The 22,113-nt window shown below is 42.2% G+C and overlaps 1 protein-coding gene across 1 annotated transcript; it reads left to right on the top strand.

The window, feature by feature from the left end:
- Positions 1–12,842: 12,842 nt before the first annotated feature.
- LOC136691408 (mucin-2-like) lies at positions 12,843–21,463 on the top strand. Its single transcript, XM_066663970.1, has 5 exons — positions 12,843–12,888; positions 13,015–13,074; positions 13,300–16,377; positions 20,709–20,768; positions 20,937–21,463. The coding sequence occupies exons 1-5, from the start codon at positions 12,843–12,845 to the stop codon at positions 21,461–21,463; spliced, it is 3,771 nt and encodes a 1,256-aa protein (XP_066520067.1).
- The last annotated feature ends 650 nt before the right edge of the window (positions 21,464–22,113 follow it).

Below are 22,113 nucleotides of genomic sequence, written 5' to 3'. Positions count from 1 at the left end.
AAAGTAATAAGATTTGAGATTACATTTTCCAGGATGCAAAGGAAGGAAAGTAAAAGAATCCCATTATAATTGTACTTAAGTAGTGCGTAATCAGTAATGAATTACATTTGAGTCATTACCACAACACTGCTAATATTTTAGATTTTTTATAGCAAGATATTTTATTAATAAAATGTACTAGTAAAAACTAGACAATAACTAATATAGACACTGTAAACTGAAGCAGTATAACTTCATATCAAAAGAAAACTGAGCATATCTTTTTGCTACAAAATCTTTTAAGTGAAAGCTTTAATATTTTTTTCTGTTATTAAAATAAGTATTTTTTTTTATTTCACAGGTGTAAGTAAGGTGTAAGGATTTAAGTAAATTAAATCCTTGATATGAAGACAAATAAGGATTAAAAGCTAAAATGATTTATGACATATGAACTAGCAGATAAATGTGTAGAAATATTAGCTGAATGAGGAGTTTTTAGAAACAGAAGTTAATCCAGTGTTTATTATGCCTCTCAATAAAAAAACATCTCATTAACTGATTCATGGGAGCATTATATGACCTTTTTTTTTTGACAGATTACTTTATTGCAGGAACATTACAGTTTTGTCATGGACAACAGGACAGTGTATGTTTATTCATAGATTTAATGACAGCTACTGAACTTTAGATGGCACCTTAGTCATGGATACCCAAGAATGTACTCAACAAAAGAGTACATTCTTGACAGTACAAAATTGAGGGTAAAACATTTTACTTGACAGTTTTTACTAAAGTTGCATTAGCACTGTGGAATTTCAATGAAATCAGCCCAAGCATTCATCCATTCATTTATTTATTCATTCATCCATTCATCTTCTGTAGCTAATTCATTCTGATCAGTGTCATGGAGTGTACAGAGCTGGTATCATTGGATGCTCTGCACACACTGGACTGTACCCTGGTCCTTCAAAGGGCACCACACACTCACCCTGTCACTCACACACTTTGCACAACACTTTCTTTGTTACTTTTTTTCTCTGGAAGGTATCCGAAGCATCCAGAGGAAACCCATGCAGACACTGGGAGAACACAGCAAAGTACTCACAGGTAAGGAATCACATGATTCTGGAGCAGTGATGGTGATATGCTGTGCCATTGTAACAACATTTAACTTGTCTCTAACATAATACTCTAGGACGGAAAGTAGCAGGACTTACGCACATTGCTGCGGGGCTACAAGGGATTCCTTGTGAATGTTATGGTCCCTTGTAGTAAGGGGTTGCTGTTTCTAGAATGATCATTCATTATCTGTAACCGCTTATCCAATTCAGGGTCGCGGTGGGTCCAGAGCCTACCTGGAATCATTGGGCGCAAGGCGGGTAGAATTGACATTTTACAGCTGATCATGTATGAACCTATGGATGTCTTTTGTTTTCTATGTGTCTTCTATGTAGTTTCCTGTTATTATTTTGTCAACAAAATAGTATGAATGAGATAACTTCTAGAGTGTCTCCAAATGCTTTCCCCACTGCTACTCTGCTGTACTGCCGACCGAGTGTGGCTTTCATCCCCACTGCCACAGTGGCCACTGTCTTCGCTGTACTGCCGACCGAGTGGGTCTGCCTTCCCCGCTGCTATTCTGTTCTATATGCCGGTCGAGTGATGCTCCTAAATCCAATGCTACTCTGTTATACACGTTGACAAAGTTTTGCTCCTGAGCTTATCTCACCAGTTTCTTTGACTTAGAGAGGAGGCGTGGCTTGTGATTGTTCAAGGGTAATATTGACATAAGCATTACCCACTTTAGGACTGCCCCTTCTACACTGAGAATGAGAAAGGATTTGTGATCTTTCTGTTGTGTTTTTTTTTTATTTAAATTTTGCTGAATGTTTCACATAACACCCAGGGCTAGCATTATATAAAAAAAATCTAAATTTCAAAATGGGTTCCCAGGGGCTTTAAATGTCTCCCCTTCAAGCATTAAACACACCAATGACTCCTTATGCCCAGGGAATGTATCAGTGATTTAAGTAGGCCAGTAAATATTTGTCATTCTACATAAACATAAACATAATGCTATAAGCTTATTGTACAAAGACATTACAGTAAACAAATAAATGTAATCAAATTACCATATGTGTAAATCTTTACCAATAATGACAAAGTTAATCACTCCAAAAGAAAGGACTTCATACAGGGAGTTTCAACATGAGCTGTTTGTAGCCCTCTCTAGCACATGCCCCCTCTTCTTCATGTATTTATTCTAAGTGTCTTTACTCTCTGTAGCCATCAGATGGCTGGAGTAATGAACTGCACCAGAGGTCATTTAGACGAACAAGTTTCAGTGGTTACAACCTAAGCTATAAAGATGGAAAATTAAATAAAGAGTACGTGGTACTTGATATACCATATTGGAAAACCATTCCCTTCCACACTGCAGATTATCACTGGTGAAACTACAGATACTGGAAGCCTGTGCTAGCATTTCTCCTGCTGTGTTGCTATCAGTATGTGAATAGTGGGAGAAGAGGGTTGCATTGGCAATCCTCCACAATGGGCAGCACTTTAAACACATTTTATAAGTGGCCAGAAACTTGTAAATAACTCATGAAATAATAAAGTTACGTTAAACCATTGTTTTTCTTGTGAAATTTTCAATGAGTTTGATGTGTCACATGACCCTCTTCCCATTGAAAAAACAAAAGTTAGATCCAAAATGGCTCACTTAACAATGGCCACCATGGTCACCACCTATCTTTAAAAGTTTCCCCCCTCCCATATACTAATGTGCCAAAAACAGGAAGTTAATATCACCAACCATTCCCATTTCATTAAGGTGTATCCATATAAATGGCCCACCCTGTACATGTTTTTTGTTTGTGAAAATTTTAGTGTTCCATAATGCAATATTTTGCAAGGGTCATACACTAATACTCTACACTTACTGTTTATTTTATAAGCTCCACAGAGCACACAGGTGAGCTTTGTTTTTCCCCGGTTACATACTGTACAAATACATCTTTTACTGTATTTCAATGCTAAGGACCACCAGAGAGGCAGATTGATCTGGGTGATGGATCATTCTCAGCACTGCAGTGACACCGATGTACATGTGTGGTGAACAGGTGTTACTGCTGTTCACACAATGTCACTAGACAATGCAACATGCTTGGAAGAGAACATGATCTCCAGATCTGCTGTGCCAGCTAACAGATACCCACATTTTATTTCATATCTGATGTCGGAACAAGGAGGGTTGTCTCCCTACTCAGGGAGGCCAATTGTGGTCTTTTTGACCCCCTCTATAGATGCCTGCTTAGACCAGTTAAGACAGTTTTGCTGCAATGTCTTACAAAAATTCATGGCCCCAGGTTTGGATGCGTTATGGGAAGGAAGAGCAAATCTTGACAGACCGGTTTATTTACACTTTGCTTAGTTTTACCACCCTTAAAAGCCCGGAATGTCAGGTGATCCAGAGATGTAGTGATGCATACTACTGTGAAAATTCAGGGTTACTAAGGGGAAAATTTTCATCAGTTGTGGAGCTGTACCTTATGGGAGCTCCAAGGGAACCCAGCAGCTCACAAACTTGTTACCTCTTATGCTGGAAGTCTTGAAAACAGCACTCGCGCTTTCACATCAACCCTGAGTTCAAATCTGTGCTTGCACCAGAACAAGGACACTAATGTTTAATACTTCTTTTACACAGCACCGTTGATTTACTTCACATATATTTGTGTGCCTTTTCAACAATCTTCCTTTTCTCATTATTAAAAGTGAAAAGAACATTGCTCCAGACATTCAGAATATATTGGAAAATAACAGTTTGACCTGTCAAAGTTACACATACAGTCTAACAGCTAAAGGAATTTGGTGCAGCTTGACCATATGTGATTCATTGGTTTCTGGCCACAGTGTCTGTGCAGCACTTATCTCTTAATGTAGTCATGAACATGTAATTGTTTGATAGTCTGGCCTTAATATTGGGAAACCAATTTGATCCCCAGTGATGCCATAACCATAAAATGCCCAGTGAACACAAAACCCTAGATAGCACTATTCTTAGGTGGAAGGACTTTAACTTCCCCTTATCACTCAAAATGATGTTTGAAGTTCTTTATGGAACACTGGGACATCATGTCATCCGGACCAGAGAGGACAAGGTGTTATCAACGCTCCGTTCAGAAGCCTGCATCACTGATGGTATGGGGTTGCATGAGTGCTTGTGGCATGGGCAGCTTGCATGTCTGGAAAGGCACCATTAATGCAGAGAACTATGTTCAGGTTCTAGAACAACATATGCTCCCATCTAGACATCATCTCTTTCAGGGAAGACCCTGCATTTTTCAACAAGATAATGCCAGACCACATTCTGCAGCAATCACAACATCATGGCTATGTAGGAGAAGGATCCCGATACTGAAATGGCCAGCCTGCAGTCCAGATCTTTCACTTATAGAGAACATTTGGCTCATCATAAAGAGGAAGGTGCGACAAAGAAGGCCCAAGACGATTGAACAGTTAGAGGCCTGTATTAGACATGAATGGGAGAGCATTCCTATTTCTAAACTTGGGAAACTGGTCTCCTCTGTCCCCAGATGTTTGTTGAATGTTGTAAGAAGAAGGGGGGATGCCACACAGTAGTAAAAAATGGCCTTGTCCCAACTTTTTTGGGATTTGTTGACGCCATGAAATTTTGAAACAACATATTTTTCCCTTAAAATGATACATTCTCTCAGTTTAAACTTTTGATCTGTGATTTGTGTTCTGTTCTGAATAAAATAGATGTTGGCACCTCCACATCATGGCATTCAGTTTTTATTCACAATTTGTTTAGTGTCCCAACTTTTTTGGAATCCGGTTTGTATATATATGTATATATAGTGTGGGTGTGGGTGTGTGCTTGTCAGGTTTTAGCAAACACTAATCTTTGCTTAGATTAAACATTTTTGTTGGAGCACTAACCATTTTGTCATCCACACTGCTGATGACAACAATGTCCTTTTCTTAAATCCAGTCATGGCCAAACATAAAGGCTCCGCTGGACTTCCAGAAAATTGTTTCATTTGAAAACACATTGTTACGTACATATTATTGTTTTAGTTTGCATTAAAACAATAGGAACAACTGACCGTAAGTACCATGTTCTTTGCTTTGAATGCTTCCTTATAGTATATGTTTTTCTAAGAAGATTTTAGTCTGATTTGTACACAGAGCTTTCTTACAGGATTCATAGCTGATGGATTATGGGTTCTTCAGGTAATCTAATTTTTCTTTTTTCTTTTTTTAAATTGACTGTGTTGTCAACTGTGTGTTCCTCCTGGGTCCCTTAACACAGCATCATATTGCTGTTATTAATATGAGCTGATATTGTTGTGAGAGCAACAACATTGGCATGTTCCAACAATGGGGTGTAAATAACATATAGTCTGTATGTCCAAATTTGTTGCTAACCCACATCTCGGTAGAAAATCTTTGTCAATAAGATGGGATAATCTGGATCAAGTGCATTTGAGTTTTAGATTTCCATGGTCTAGAGGAGCCTAATTCAGCAGTGTTCTCTGGAGTGATAGCACATGATCCAATACTTTTGGGATAAGCTGAAGTGTGTTGTTTTTTTTTTTTTTTTTTTTTTTTTTGATCCAGCACAAATCATCCAGCATCAGTACCTGATTGGCTAATATCTCATGCATGAACAGAAATAGTTTAAAATACAGGAACAAGAATACTAACTGTTAGTAGAGCAAAGCTTGTTTGCATCTACTTTAGAGCATCCAATTTAATACCATGATCTTATTGGAAAATATTTAAATGTATGTCTCCAATTTCACATTCAGCAAATGTGCAAAAGTATCTGGAACATTGTGACTGACTGACAGTGTGCAATGTTTAGATTGTTTGAATTAGAACTTTTAAAATTTTGCTTTAAAGTTTTACACTGTATTTTGTTTTTAATTAGTTACTTCTTATTTAATATAATTCCCCAAATGAATTATGAATTCATGTAGAGATGTTGTATTTGTGTTAGCTCTGTTTAACTGTGAACTGAATCACTTTAGCTCTTTATAGTGCAAGTTATTGTTTACATTGTACTTTTCTGTTTATTAAAGTATTGTGTTTCATTCATTTATAATCTGTAAGCGCTTACCCAGTTCAGGGTCGCGTTGGGTCCGGAGCCTACCCAGAATCACTAGGCGCAAATCAGAATCACACCCTGGAGGGGGCGACAGTCCTACGCAGGGTGACACACATTCAAAGATTCACTCACATACTCCTATACACACTTTTGAGTCACCAATCCACCTACCAACGTGTGTTTTTGGACCGTGGGAGGAAACCGGAGCACCCAGAGGAAACCCATGCGGAAACAGAGAGAACACACCAAACTCTTCACAGACAGTCACCTGAAGTGGGGCTTGAACCCACAATCTCCAGGTACCAGGAGCTGTGTGACTGCGACACTCCTATCTCAGTATGTGTTTCCACCGGGTGCTCTGGCTTCCAGGTTTCTTCCGAAGGGAATGTGGTCGTGTAGCATATCATTAAAAATAAAAGGGTGTCCTACAACATTTCACTCACCCTGTGCAATTCAGAGTACATTGACAATGCTCCTTTTGTGACCAAAACTGCACCTGTACATTTTTTCCTGCTGATTGTTCACCCTGTTTGTTGACTCAAGTTACACTCTACTGCCTTTTTGTACTATACCTTAGAGTTACTTGACTTTCTGTTTCTGTTTTCATAATTTTTCAACCACAGATTCTGGCTGTATTCCATGGCAAAAAGTATTATGAGCAGTCTGACTTTCATTTCTCCATCTGGTCACATGTTTTCTGATAGGTAGAGGTTGACAGCTGCAAAACCTGTCACAGTGAGCTATGTAAAATTGGTCAATTGAACAAATGTTTTATTAACCTTTTGTGTAATGTCCACACCAATTTTTATACATAATTCCCTCATGTGAATGTAGATAAAAATTTGAATTTTCCATGCACATATCATGTAAACACATTTTGTATAGAATGCTCTATGTGCCCAATTGCTTAAGAATTCACCACACCCTTCCTCAGGTGCCAATCTTTTGATACATCTAAACTGAAAGAAGCCTTTCTCTCCATGGATTTTGGTTTCATTTAGTTTGAATACCAACTAAGTTTTGTATTCATTTGTCAATGCTTGTCACTTCAGAACTGCAGAATATCTTTACTGCAAGTGACTTAGTGCAGTGTTTAGACACACTCAGTGTCTGGTCATAAAAATGGTGAGCATTCTAAGTTATGACTTTCACAGTCAGCAGATCTCGAATCAGATTTTGAAACAAAGCTCTCCACTGCCATCATTAAAAACACCAAATGTATACCACCATACTTAAAAATACAAGCTCTAGATATTCTGGATCAGCAGTAGATCTAATAAAGACTGTGTTACTTTCATTTCTCATTATATAAAATATAATTGCAAAAACATTATTACCATTTCCTAACACTTTCTCTGAAATTTCTGCATGTACTGCCTTGTCACAGCTCAATGTACCTCCTGATGCCACTATTACACAGGTGAGTGAGCAAATAGCTTCTTCTTCAGCAATGGGTTCTGCAGGGGTTATTTCTCTGAGTATAGATTTAAGCAGCTCTATGTAAGTTTAAAAAGAGCCCCTTGAAAATTTTGTAACTTAATTTATGAAGACTTTACTTTTGTAAATTCATTTGTAAGACGTAGGAACATGCTTTATATTTACATTATTTTGACCACACAATGGACTATTTTATATTGCTTAAATATATAAAGATTTTTTGTCAGAGAAAACAGTACATTAACTATGGAACTATGGAAAGAAACATTGTCATTTCACATACATTCATTTTTGTACTGATTTGTTCATTGATTTTATTTGTGTTTGTATGGTTTTTAGAATGTAACTAAACTAAACTAAGTAAAGTAATAAGGTTAGACATTCACTCTCCCAATTTTGGAGATTATGGTCATGACTGAATTATCCTGAATTGTCTGTGTCCCTTTTTTCATTTCTGTATATCAGTGTCTATGGTTTCCCTCAAAATATATATCCTCCTCTGTTTTCTGTTTGATGGACTGTTCTTGTTGTTGACAACATCCTAAAATGACATTCTTCGTCAGCTGGACAACCGATTCTATTCTGTTTCATTAAACATCATGCAATCTCAAAACCCCCATGCTCTCTGATTGCATGTAATGTGCAAGAAAAATGTAAATTATCACTATAAAAACAATAGTAAATAAATACATTACAATACAGCACAAATATAATAAATCAATGAGTGTAAGAGAAACTACTAAAATATTACTAAAATATTACTATTAAAAGTATAACTACCAAAATATTCCTAAAAAAATCAGGGGAAAATATTTAGTTAACTTAAGACTATAAATAAATAAATAAATAAGAATACATTACAATAAATGAAAATATAACCATAGCTAAATTAATCTTGAATAAATCGCAGCAGCAGTGAAGAATCCCTACTGGAATTTATCAGTACATCAGATACAGGAAACACAGCAATAAGTTTTGTTACACCAAAAAAAAAAAAAAAAAAAAAAAAAAAAAAAAAAAAAAGATGATTCAAAGGATTTCCTGGATTCACCTGCTAATTTATATTTTTATCTTTGTTTCAGTTTAAATGCAAATACTTCTTAACATTATAGTATCTGCTGATCTATAACACTGTCTTCATGTCAGCCATATGCCCTGATCCACATACCTAATGGTTTTTCCTCCAGAGGTATACATTCATGACACACACAAAAAAAAAAAAAACAGGTTATTCATGGTTGTGGCGTACCTATTTATAGTTTCATAAATGCTGAGAACCAGAGGCTATGGTAATCACTAGAAGTAGCCGTACCTGACAGTGTCCAGTTGGAATTTAAACAGGTAAGGATATTTAAATATGTTTTGAAATAATCAGTTCTGTTTTGTGTTGTAATGCCACTATGAATACAGCTTGAATATTTTTGGCATATTCTGAGCATTTGGAAAATATTAGGAGTTTAAATGTTAAATTAATATGTATAAACACTTTAGTGTGTTTAAGCCTTCAAAAGCAAGTCAGATGCAACTTTGATTTTCTCATAAGTGGGTTTTCACAAAAACCTGTTACACATGAAATGCTAAAGAATTTTACAAATTCCTGTTAGCATTTTTAATTTTAATTGGTCCCAGGGATGTGTGCATTAATATTGAAACAAGGCCCCTGGCAAAGAGAGGGGATCTGGACCAGGGAGAGGATATATAATGATATCTGGGTTAATGGCTAGGACCACTGACAGAGGGACTTTTTTGGAAAGGACAGTAGTGAACAAGTCCAATGGCAGCTGATAATACTGGCTGGGTGGTAACATATAATTAATATTAATTATAATATACATTATGTTTCAGACAAATTCATATTGGTTAAGTGGAATGGGTCTTCAGGTCCTGCTGTGTGTGTCAGCACTGCTGCTGACACATGGTAAGTTCCACTTTCTCTTTCCTCACATTTCACCACCTTTTAAAATTTGTCATGTATAGCATTAGCATTTTCCTTGTGAGACACTATTTTCAAAATGTTTGAATAATGTATTCGCCTTAATGTAAAGAAAAGGTTGAAGTGCTGTGCAAATTATAAATAAAAACAAAACACAGTTATGTGCAATGTGTAAATCGAGGTTCAACTAAATGTATTGGAACCTACAAAGACAACTGTGTAAATGTACAAAGTGAGAAAGTTTAATAGATATATTGTAAAAACAGTTGACCATTTTGAATTTGATTCCAGCATCACATTCCAAAAAAGTTTATTCAGATTATTGATTTGAAAGTTGATGATCCATCAAAACCATATAATTGCAGCTAATATTTATTAATTAGGTGTCAGCAACATTGCCACAACTACTGTTCTACCGAGAACCAGCTCCACTACTACATTAAGAAACTCAGAATACAACTGGGCTTTGTAAATGAAAATACAAAGTACTGTTCATGTGAAACTATCCCTGGGCAATATAATTAACTATACTAGAAGTAGTAGTGTGAGTGAGTGAGAATATATGCGAGTGAGAGAAAGTTAGGGGAGATATGTATGAGATTGAGTGAGAATGCATGTATATATGGGAGTGAGTGAGATAGTTACAAACCAGTTACTTGAGGTGCTTCACATCCAAACATAACTATATGTTGTTGACCAAAATTGGTGATTGCTTATATCATATATTTAATTCTTATATCTTTTTTCATGAATATATTCACTTAAAACAGCTACACAATTACACATTTTATGGAACTCTCTGTGGGAAACTAATAAGATTATTAAAATATATTAAGTTCTGATATTATATGCTATTGTATCATTTATGGTTTATTTATGCGTCACAGGTAGGAAAGATATTCTGATTCGTCATACTTAGTGCTCCATATTTAATGACTCTTTCAACTTTAGGCTTCAACAACAAAAATCAATCTAAAACTCTAACTTCCACCCCTACAAAAATGAAGTCCTTAAGGCTGGAATGACGTTTATTTTCATCCAGGACAAATTTGACACGGTCATTATTTGAATGCTTTTAAAAGTTATTAAATTAAATTCTCAGTTGGGTTGTTTCAATATGGTCATTCAAGAAATTGAAATATTATCAGTAATGTTATCTCTTAAAACTACTGGGAAGACATTATGGTATATTAAATATTTAGTATAATATCAAACGTGTGTGTTATGTAAAGTGTTCAGCTGAAATCTGAATAAAAACACAACACATTATAAACTGCACTCATCAGACCTCTCTGAGTATGGTGTAGTTGTGATCTTAATATTCTAATGAACACATATGTCTGACAGCCCTCATGTTCACTGGTGAACATTCTTCTTTATGCTACCATGGTAATGCAAAAAGCCTTAAGAGTTACTCTCACACACATACCTTCTCACTCACTCACTCACTGACTGACTCACATATGTTGCCTCTGCCCATACACGTGTTTGTGTGTATGCGTGCAAATGTGTGGGTGTGTTGAAATAATGTCAGTTGTTCCAACATTGAAACAATGATCATGTGTCAGTTCCACAAAAATCTACCTACAATTCCACCACCTGGACTCCATGAAGATCTACTGAAAAGAATTTCAGCTTCATAAAGTCCATGAAAACTATGTAAAAAATGTCATATGTTTTAACAAAGGTTGAATTTGTACAGGATGTGGTTATTCAGATTCTGAATAATCAATATGATTTGCACGTAGGCAGATATTTCCAGATATCTCAAAAGATACTTAGTGAGGACTTGGCATACATGGATTACATGAGTGGTGAAGCTGAGTGAATAAATAAGGATGTCATCAAGCAATCACAAAGTGTTCCAAACACATCCAAGAACGTGCCATATATGAACGTTATAAACACAGAGGTGTCTCTAAAGAGCCCAAATGGCACTACCAGGTATACATTCTGTACTGATGTTAATGAAAGTGGTTTTCCCTTAAATTCTAAGCACCACACAGGTCACATTTGGTAAAACATGTGGCTCCTCGCAACCGCTCTAAGGTTACAGAAATTAACTGCAAATGATACAAGAATTTTTTTTTAAATTAAGTTCAAGACCCAATTGTCAAGACATTCTACTTAATATACAATAAAATCCAAAGCCACAGGCAAAGTAGAGGGATGGATGAAGTCTTTCTGAAGAGCCTTGATTGTGAATTCCTTCATAGATTGCTCCTCATTCTGTGTGCTGTATGAATGACCATATCATGTTGGACCAATCCAGAACATTCTCTGTTAACCTGGTTACAATAATGTGATGTCCCTAGTACTTTATTGTCAGATGTCAACTCTGGAAAATCTAATACTATGTCCTAGAAATTCCACAGTCACCACTCACACTACTCAAGGAAGCCCTACTAGTAGGAATTATTCCATGCAAAAGTCAGATTTACATTGTCAATAAATGCTGTGTAAAACATCCTCAATAATTTTCCCTTTTGTTAAAGGTTATTTAAATTTTTACATAATGTATTTATCAAAGATTTATGCTGAGTCATGACAACTGTTCATTACACCAAATAGACCAAGCACTTTAAATAGACACTGTAGTACTGAATACAAAACCCCATTAGCTAATGATGATTCAAACTAGTTGGAATATAATCCAGCTTCACATTTCAGACATGTACGACTGCAATAATGTAATGCAAAGAATTTGTTATTGAAACTATATTTTGAAAAAAAAAATATATAGATTTTTTTAAATGCCACTTCTTAGAATTCAAATTTGAAGATGAATTTGTAAATTTAAGGATTTTTGGATGATTCCTTCAACACTGAATGGTTTATATTAAAGTGTGATTTTGATTATAGTTCAATCCTGATATCCTGAATTTTTTTCATTCTAAATAATCTGACTGTCTAATATTATTTAAAGGAGTCATCTCCATGACATCAACCACTAGCCCAAAAAGTATAGCCAGCAACACTATACCAACAATGTCTGCGGGGAAGATGATTCCATATTTATCATTTCAGAAAGAAATACTGCAGATTTGACATAAATGTTGTGTTCATAAATTGTCATTTTTAGTGTAAAAGCTTACCATTTTACCCTTTAAGGGGATTTTAAAGAGATTTTATAGATCATTTATGTAAATACTACATTATGCAACAGCAACTATCGCTCTTACAATGAAATGTAATAATAATCACGCCCTTAAAACTTGAACAATTTCATACAAAGTCAAAATCTTCAGTCAATTTGTTTCTGCTCTACTGTGTAGCATCAATTTCTAAAGTTAATACTACAACCAACGTTTCAATTCTACTAATTTAGGTTCGGGCATGAACTCTATAACAACTACGATGGCAAATACAAATTCTACCACCAGTACTCAAGGAAATGCTATTGGTGGGAATTTTCCAAATGCAAATTGTTGATGCACTGTATGTTTGAATTTCAAAACATGATGGAATACAATACCAGCAGTGTTGTTGTGATTTGCTTCTATGACTCTGTTTACGTGTGATTTTTCAGGTGTGAACATTATTAGCAGTACTCCTACAACTTTGCCTTCTACCACTACAAGTGCTGCAGGTAGGAACAAAATAATGTGATTATAAATAGATTCCAGTGAAGTCACATCCTAGTATTAGAGGAGATGTAATGATAATTAACAATTTTTATTTACAGTACTTTAAGTAATTTTATATTATTTTAGGTAATTGGTCAGTTTGTTTCATCTCCACTATACAGGAATAACTGCCTAAAGTGAAATTAGCAATCTAATGTTCACTCATGCACCAACTATTTTATGTTCAGGTTTCCAGTCTATAACAACAACCACCACTCCTACAAGTTCCATCACCACCACAACTACATCCCCAACAACAACCAAAATCAACCCAACAAGCACTACACCCACCACCACAACCATTACCCCAACAACCACCACATCCACCCCAACAACCACTACACCCACTACCACAACCACACCCACCCCAACAACCACTACACCCACCAATACACCCACTCCAAAATCCACCACACCTACCACCATCACAACCCCAACAACAACCAAAACCACCACACCCACCCCAACAACCACTACACCCACCACCACAACCACACCCACCCCACCAACCACTACACCCACCACTACACTGACTCCAAAATCCACCACACCTACCACCATCACAACCCCAACAACAACCAGAACCACCACACCCACCCCAACAACCACTACACCCACCACCACACCCACCACACCTACCACCATAACAACCCCAACAACAACCAGAACCACCACACCCACCACCACAACCACACCCACCACTACACAGACTCCAAAATCCACAACACCCACCACCATAACCACCACCACAACAACCACCACACCCACCCCAAAATCCATCACAACCCCAACAACAACCAAAACCACCACACCCACCCCAACAAGCCTTACACCCACCACCACAACCACCACCCCAACAAACACCACCCCCACCCCAACAACCACTACACTCACCACCACAACCACCACCCCAATAACCACTACACCCACTCCAAAATCCACCACACCCACCACCATCACAACCCCAACAACCAAAACCACCACACCTACCCCAACAAGCACTACACCCACCACCACAACCATTACCACAACAACCACCACATCCACCCCAACAACCACTACACCCACTACCACAACCACACCCACCCCAACAACCACTACACCCACCAATACACCCACTCCAAAATCCACCACACCTACCACCATTACAACCCCAACAACAACCAAAACCACCACACCCACCCCACCAACCACTACACCCACCACTACACTGACTCCAAAATCCACCACACCTACCACCATCACAACCCCAACAACAACCAAAACCACCACACCCACCCCAACAAGCCTTACACCCACCACCACAACCACCACCCCAACAAACACCACACCCACCCCAACAACCACTACACTCACCACCACAACCACCACCCCAATAACCACTACACCCACTCCAAAATCCACCACACCCACCACCATCACAACCCCAACAACCAAAACCACCACACCCACCCCAACAAGCACTACACCCACCACCACAACCATTACCCCAACAACCACCACATCCACCCCAACAACCACTACACCCACTACCACAACCACACCCACCCCAACAACCACCACATCCACCCCAACAACCACTACACCCACTACCACAACCACACCCACCCCAACAACCACTACACCCACCAATACACCCACTCCAAAATCCACCACACCTACCACCATCACAACCCCAACAACCAAAACCACCACACCCACCCCAACAACCACTACACCCACCACCACAACCACACCCACCCCACCAACCACTACACTCACCACCACAACCACCACCCTAACAACCACTATACCCACCACCACACCCACTCCAAAGTCCACTTCACCCACCTCCATCATAACCCCAACAACAACCAAAACCACCACACCCACTCCAACAACCACTACACCCACCACCACAACCACCACACCCCCCCCAACAACCACTACACCCACCACCTTAACCTCACCAACCTCAACAACCACTATACCCACCACCACATCCACTCCAAAATTAATCGCACCCACCACCATCACAACCCCAACAACAACCAAAACCACCACACCCACCCCAACAACCACCACACCCACCATCACCATCACTACAACAACCACCACCCCAACACCCACCACACACACTCCAACAACCACTACACCCACCACCACAACCACCACACCCACCCCAACAACCTCTACACCCACCACCTTAACCTCACCAACCCCAACAACCACTATACCCACCACCACATCCACTCCAAAATCCACCACACCCACCACCATCACAACCCCAACAACAACCAAAACCACCACATACACTCCAACAAGCCCTACACCCACCACCACAACCACCACCCCAACAAACACTACACCCACCATCACAACCACACCTACCCCAACAACCACCACACCCACCCCAAAGTTCATCACAAACCCAACAACAACCAAAACCACCACACCCACCATCACCATCACTACCACAACCACCACCGTCGCAACCCCAACAACAACCAAAACCACCACATACACTCCAACAAGCCCTACACCCACCACCACAACCACACCTACCCCAACAACCACCACACCCACCCCAAAGTCCATCACAAACCCAACAACAACCAAAACCACCACACCCACCATCACCATTACTACACCCACCACCACCCCAACAACCACCACACCCACCCCAAAATCCACCACACCCACCACCATCACAACCCCAACAACCAAAATCACCACACCCACCCCAACAAGCCCTACACCCACCACCACCCCAACAAACACCACACCCACCCCAACAACCACTATATCCATCACCACATCCACTCCAAAATCCACCGCACCCACCACCATCACAACCCCAACAACAACCAAAACCACTACATACACCCCAAAAAGCCCTACACCCACCACCACAACCACCACCACAAAAAACACCACACCCACTCCAACAACCACTACATCCACCACCACAACCACCACACCCACCACACCAACCACTACACCCACCACCTTAACCTCACCCACCCCTACAACCACTATACCTACCACCACACCCACTCCAAAATCCACTACACCCACCACCTTAACCACACCCACCCCAACAAACACTACACCCACCACAACAACCACCACCCCAACAACCACCACACCCACCACAACAACCACACCCACCCCAACAACCACCTCACCCACCCAAACAACCACCACACCCATCATCACCACCATCACAACCACAAAAACCACCACATCTACCCCAGCAAACAACAGTACTCCAAAAAGCTCTACTGGTAGGAATTTTCTATATACAAATTATTGATTCAATGTATGTTTGAATTACAATACATGATGCAATACAATTTTTCAAATAAATTCAACATAACACTCTAATATAATGCATAGATTCTTTGAAAAAAAAAAAATCATTAACCCAATTTACCTGCAAAACGTGTAAATAGAAGTGCAAATACACTTCATCTAATTTCAAATGTAATAATAATCAAGTCCTTAAAACTTGAAATTTTCCATGCATTTAATAAGCAATTAAATACAAAGTCAAAATCTTCAGTCAATATATTTCTGTTCCACTGTACAGTTTCTAAACTTAACACTTCAATCAAATTTTTGCTTCTGCACATAGTAATTTATGTTCAGGCGTCAACTCTGTAACAACTAGGACCGCCCATACAAAGTTCACCACCAGTACTCTAAGAAATGCTACTGCTGTCAATTGTCTGAATATACGTTTTTGATGTAGTGTATTTTTGGTGTAGTTTGAATTTCAAAACATGATGGAATACAATACCATTTTTCAAATACATTCAACTTAACACTAATGAAATGTACAGATTCTTTGAATTAAAACATTAGCCCAATTCTCCTGCAAAACACATAAATATCAATACTCTTAATTTCAGACATAAAACATTTTTATTTTAAATTTTAAATTTCAGGAGAAAACATATCTTTCCTTTAATCAAATATTTTCAGAATGTTTGGTAATTTATTGCTGAACTAATAGAATGTGAAACTGGTGATTGTCACGCCTTCGTCCTGTCAGTCTGTTGTCCCCGCCATGTGCTTTATTTGCACATGGCTCTGTTTTGTTTATGTTCGAGTCTCCGCCTTTGTTCCGCCTCCTCGTCTGTCATTTGTTAACCCGTCCCCTCGTTATCTGTCCAGGTGTGTCTCATTTGTGTTTGTATTTAAGCCCTCTTGTCTCGTGTCCTGTTTGTCGTTCATTTCATTCACATTCTCTTTTCTCTTTTGTCATGTCAGTCACGTTATTTGTCTGTCTCCGTAGTTTCTCTCATCGTCGTTTCGCTCCCCAGTCTAGTCTGTCTAAGTGTTAGTCTAGTTTCATTTCGTGTTGTGTTGTAACTACTGTTTCCTGTCGTTGTTTTGTTATTTCTTTCATTATAATTAAAATACCGTGTTTTAGCAAATGCGTCCGCCTCCGTCAGTCCGCTCCGTGAATCCTGACAGAATGAACGACCCACTAAAGGACGCAGCTAGCACGGACTATTTTCTCAACGAGGCGTTCAGGAGAGTACAGGAGTTTCTAGCGGCAAAGGTGGGCGATCAACCTGCTGCCCTGCAATCTCATATGGGAGTTCCCCCCGAGTTTGAGGGGACTTCAAACGTTGAGGGTTTTCTGCTCCAATGCCGCTTATACTTTGACTATCTGACTGTTCCTGCGCCACACGAATTTATTAAGGTAATGTTCATGAGATCTCTTCTTAAAGGGATAGCACTGCAGTGGGCTGATCGCGTGCTGAGAGAGAGAGGCCTGCAGATTTCGGTGGAGACTTTCAGAGATCTATTGAGAGCCAGATTCTCCCGATCGGCTCTCAAGGTCAGCTCCGCAGGACCCTCTGTTCCCGAGGATTGCCCCCTCAGGTCCGGGGAAATTTTTGGGGGGGCGTTAAGGGTAGGGGCTGTTAGCCTCACCTCCGTACCTCTGAGGCCTGAGGCTAACAGGGGCGCACCTCGAGGTGATCTAATGGGTGCGCCTGTGAAACCCCCTAAACCCTTTACAGCTCCAGCGCGAGCCCGGCGAGCAGCACAAACCCCTGTCCTCGAGAGCGCGGCGCGCGGCTCTCCTGTCTTCGTGAGCGCGACGCGCGCCTCTCCTGCCTCCTTGGACGTCGTCGCAGGTCCCCCTGCCTCCTTGGACGTCGTCGCAGGTCCCCCTGCCTCCTTGGACGTCGTCGCAGGTTCCCCTGCCTCCGTGGACGACGTCGCAGGTTCCCCTGCCTCCGTGGACGACGTCGCAGGTTCCCCTGCCTCCATGGACGACGTCGCAGGTTCCCCTGCCTCCGTGGACGACGTCGCAGGTTCCCCTGCCTCCGTGGACGACGTCGCAGGTTCCCCTGCCTCCGTGGACGACGTCGCAGGGCTTCCTGTCCCGTTGATGGCGGCACCCGCCGCTCCTGTCCCGTTGATGGCGGCACCCGCCGCTCCTGTCCCGTTGATGGCGGCACCCGCCGCTCCTGTCCCGTTGATGGCGGCACCCGCCGCTCCTGTCCCGTTGATGGCGGCACCCGCCGCTCCTGTCTCGTTGATGGCGGCACCCGCCGCTCCTGTCCCGTTGATGGCGGCACCCGCCGCTCCAGTGTCCGTGATGGCGGCACCCGCCGCTCCAGTGTCCGTGATGGCGGCACCCGCCGCTCCAGTGTCCGTGATGGCGGCACCCGCCGCTCCAGTGTCCGTGATGGCGGCACCCGCCGCTCCAGTGTCCGTGATGGCGGCACCCGCCGCTCCAGTGTCCGTGATGGCGGCACCCGCCGCTCCAGTCCCCGTGATGGCGGCACCCGCCGCTCCAGTCCCCGTGATGGCGGCACCCGCCGCTCCAGTCCCCGTGATGGCGGCACCCGCCGCTCCAGTCCCCGTGATGGCGGCACCCGCCGCTCCAGTCCCCGTGATGGCGGCACCCGCCGCTCCAGTCCCCGTGATGGCGGCACCCGCCGCTCCAGTCCCCGTGATGGCGGCACCCGCCGCTCCAGTCCCCGTGATGGCGGCACCCGCCGCTCCAGTGTCCATGATGGCGGCACCCGCCGCTCCTGTCCCCGTGACTATGGCGGCACCCGCCGCTCCTGTCCCCGTGACTATGGCGGCACCCGCCGCTCCTGTCCATGTCCGTAGGTCGGCCCGAAGGACTTCAGGGCCGATCCCCAGAACTGTGCCCAGGCTGGTTCCTCAGACTACCCCACAGACATTAGCCAGTCCTGGGCACCCCCCTGTTATTTTGGTTCCCTTGTCTGTCCCTGTCCTGGTTCCCGTCTCTGTCCTTGTCCCTGTACCCGTGTCTGCCTTTGTCTCTGTCCCTGTCCCGGTCACTGTGTTTGTGTCAGTCCCTGTAAATGTCCTTGTACCTGTTCCCCTACCAAGTCCAGTCCAGTCTCCTGTCAGCCCTGTCCAGTCTCTGTTTCAGACCCCTGTCCAGTCTCAAGTCCCGTCTCCTGTCCAGTCCCCGTTCCAACCCTCGGTCCTGTCTCAAGTCCCGTCTCCTGTCCAGTCCCCTGTCAGTCCTGTCCAGTCCCTGTTTCAACCCTCTGTCTTGTCTCACGTCCAGTTCCCGTATCAGTCCAATGTCCAGTCACCTGTCTTGTCTCCGGTCCAGTTTCCCTTTCAATCCCCTGTCCAGTCTCCAGTCCCGTCTCCGTTTCAGTCTAGTGTCATGTCACCTGTCCTGTCTTCTGTCCAGTCACGTACCCCTGTCCAGTCCAGTGTCTTGTCACCAGTCTCTGCTCCCGTCCAGTCCCAGCACCGAGTCCTGTCACCTGTCCCGTCTTCCGTCCAGTCCCTGTTTCCATCCAGTGTCATGTCCAATGTCAAAAATCTCGTCAATTCCCATGTGTCCACTCCTGTCCTGTCCAGTCCGTTCTCGTCTCTTGTTGCCCCCCTTTGTCAGTCTCCTGTCATGTCCCGTGTCCCGTCTAGTATATTCGGTCCTGTCGTGTCCCCAGCTACTGTGTCTGTTCCCGTCCTGTCCTGAGTCCTGTCACCTGTTGGTTTGTTGTCCTGTCTTGTTTTTCGTGCCCTCTCCTGCGCCAGCTCCTGGGGGGGTTTAGGAGTACGCGCCCGGGAGTTGCGCGTTCTTGGGGGGGGCATCTGTCACGCCTTCGTCCTGTCAGTCTGTTGTCCCCGCCATGTGCTTTATTTGCACATGGCTCTGTTTTGTTTATGTTCGAGTCTCCGCCTTTGTTCCGCCTCCTCGTCTGTCATTTGTTAACCCGTCCCCTCGTTATCTGTCCAGGTGTGTCTCATTTGTGTTTGTATTTAAGCCCTCTTGTCTCGTGTCCTGTTTGTCGTTCATTTCATTCACATTCTCTTTTCTCTTTTGTCATGTCAGTCACGTTATTTGTCTGTCTCCGTAGTTTCTCTCATCGTCGTTTCGCTCCCCAGTCTAGTCTGTCTAAGTGTTAGTCTAGTTTCATTTCGTGTTGTGTTGTAACTACTGTTTCCTGTCGTTGTTTTGTTATTTCTTTCATTATAATTAAAATACCGTGTTTTAGCAAATGCGTCCGCCTCCGTCAGTCCGCTCCGTGAATCCTGACAGTGATGTAGCAGTGTTGTTGTGATTCGCTTCTATAACTCTGTGTGTTTTTTTTATTTTCAGGTGTGAACATTAGTAGTATTCCTACAACTCTGTCTTCTACCACTACAACAAGTGGTGCAGGTCAGAACAAAATAATGTTATTATTAATTGTTACAAATAGCTTCCAGTAAGGTCACACACTGTATGATGTAATGACGATTATAATTAACATTTTTTATTTACACTACTTTAAGTAATTTGTCTGAAGTTGAATCAATTGTTCACTTATGCACTAACCATTTTGTTCAGGAGTCCAGTCTATAACAACAACCACTAGAAGTTCTACCACAAGCACACCCATTCCAATAACCACGAACATCACTACACCCACACCAAAAATGCCCAAAACCACCCCATCTACCACCAACACCACCACACCCACCCGAACAACCACTAACACAACCACGGCCATCTCAACCATCACAAACACCACCACACCCACCCCAACTATCCCCAACATCACCACAACCACCTCAAAATCCAACACCACCACCACACCCACCCCAAACATCACCAACACCACCAAAACCAACACAACAACCACCAACACCACCACATCCACCCCAAACACCACTAACACCAACACATCCACACCCACCCCAAAACCACCGCCACAACCACCCCAAAATCCAACACCACCAGCACACCCACCCCAACCATCATCAACACCACCACCCCAACCACCACAAAAACCAACACTACCACACCCACAACAACCAACACCCCCACACCCACCTCAACAACTGCTAACACGACCATACCTACCCCTCCTATAACCAACACCACCAAAACAAACACAACAACCACCAACACTTTCCCAAACACCACTAAAACCAACACCTCCACACCCACCCCAACAACCACCACCACAACCTCAACCACCAAACCCACCCTATCTACCACTAACACCAACACACCCACCCCAACAACCACTAACACAACCACAACCATCTCAACCATTACCAACACAACCACACCCATCCACACAACTACCACCAACACTACCACACCCACAACAACCAACACCACATCAAACAACATCAACACACTCACCTCAACAGACATCACCACAGCCACCCCAACAACCACCAATACCACCACCACTATGACACCCACCCTAAAAACCACCAAAAAACCACACCCACCCCAACAATCAAAAACACCACCACAAAATCCTACACCACCACCACACCCACCCCAAACATCACCAACACCACCACAACCAACACAACAACCACCAACACCACCACTCCAACAACTCCACACCCACCTCAACAACTACCAGCACAACCACCTCAAAATACAACACCACCAGCACACCCAACCCAACCATCACTAACACCACCACACCCACCCCAACTACGACCAAAACCAACACTACCACACCCACAACAACCAGCGCCACCACAACAACTGCTAATATCAA

The sequence above is a fragment of the Hoplias malabaricus genome, chromosome 3 (assembly GCF_029633855.1).
Source record: "Hoplias malabaricus isolate fHopMal1 chromosome 3, fHopMal1.hap1, whole genome shotgun sequence".
NCBI lineage: Eukaryota > Metazoa > Chordata > Actinopteri > Characiformes > Erythrinidae > Hoplias > Hoplias malabaricus.
The sequence above is the reverse complement of the archived record's forward strand: the minus strand, read 5'-3'. Positions and strand labels throughout refer to the sequence as shown.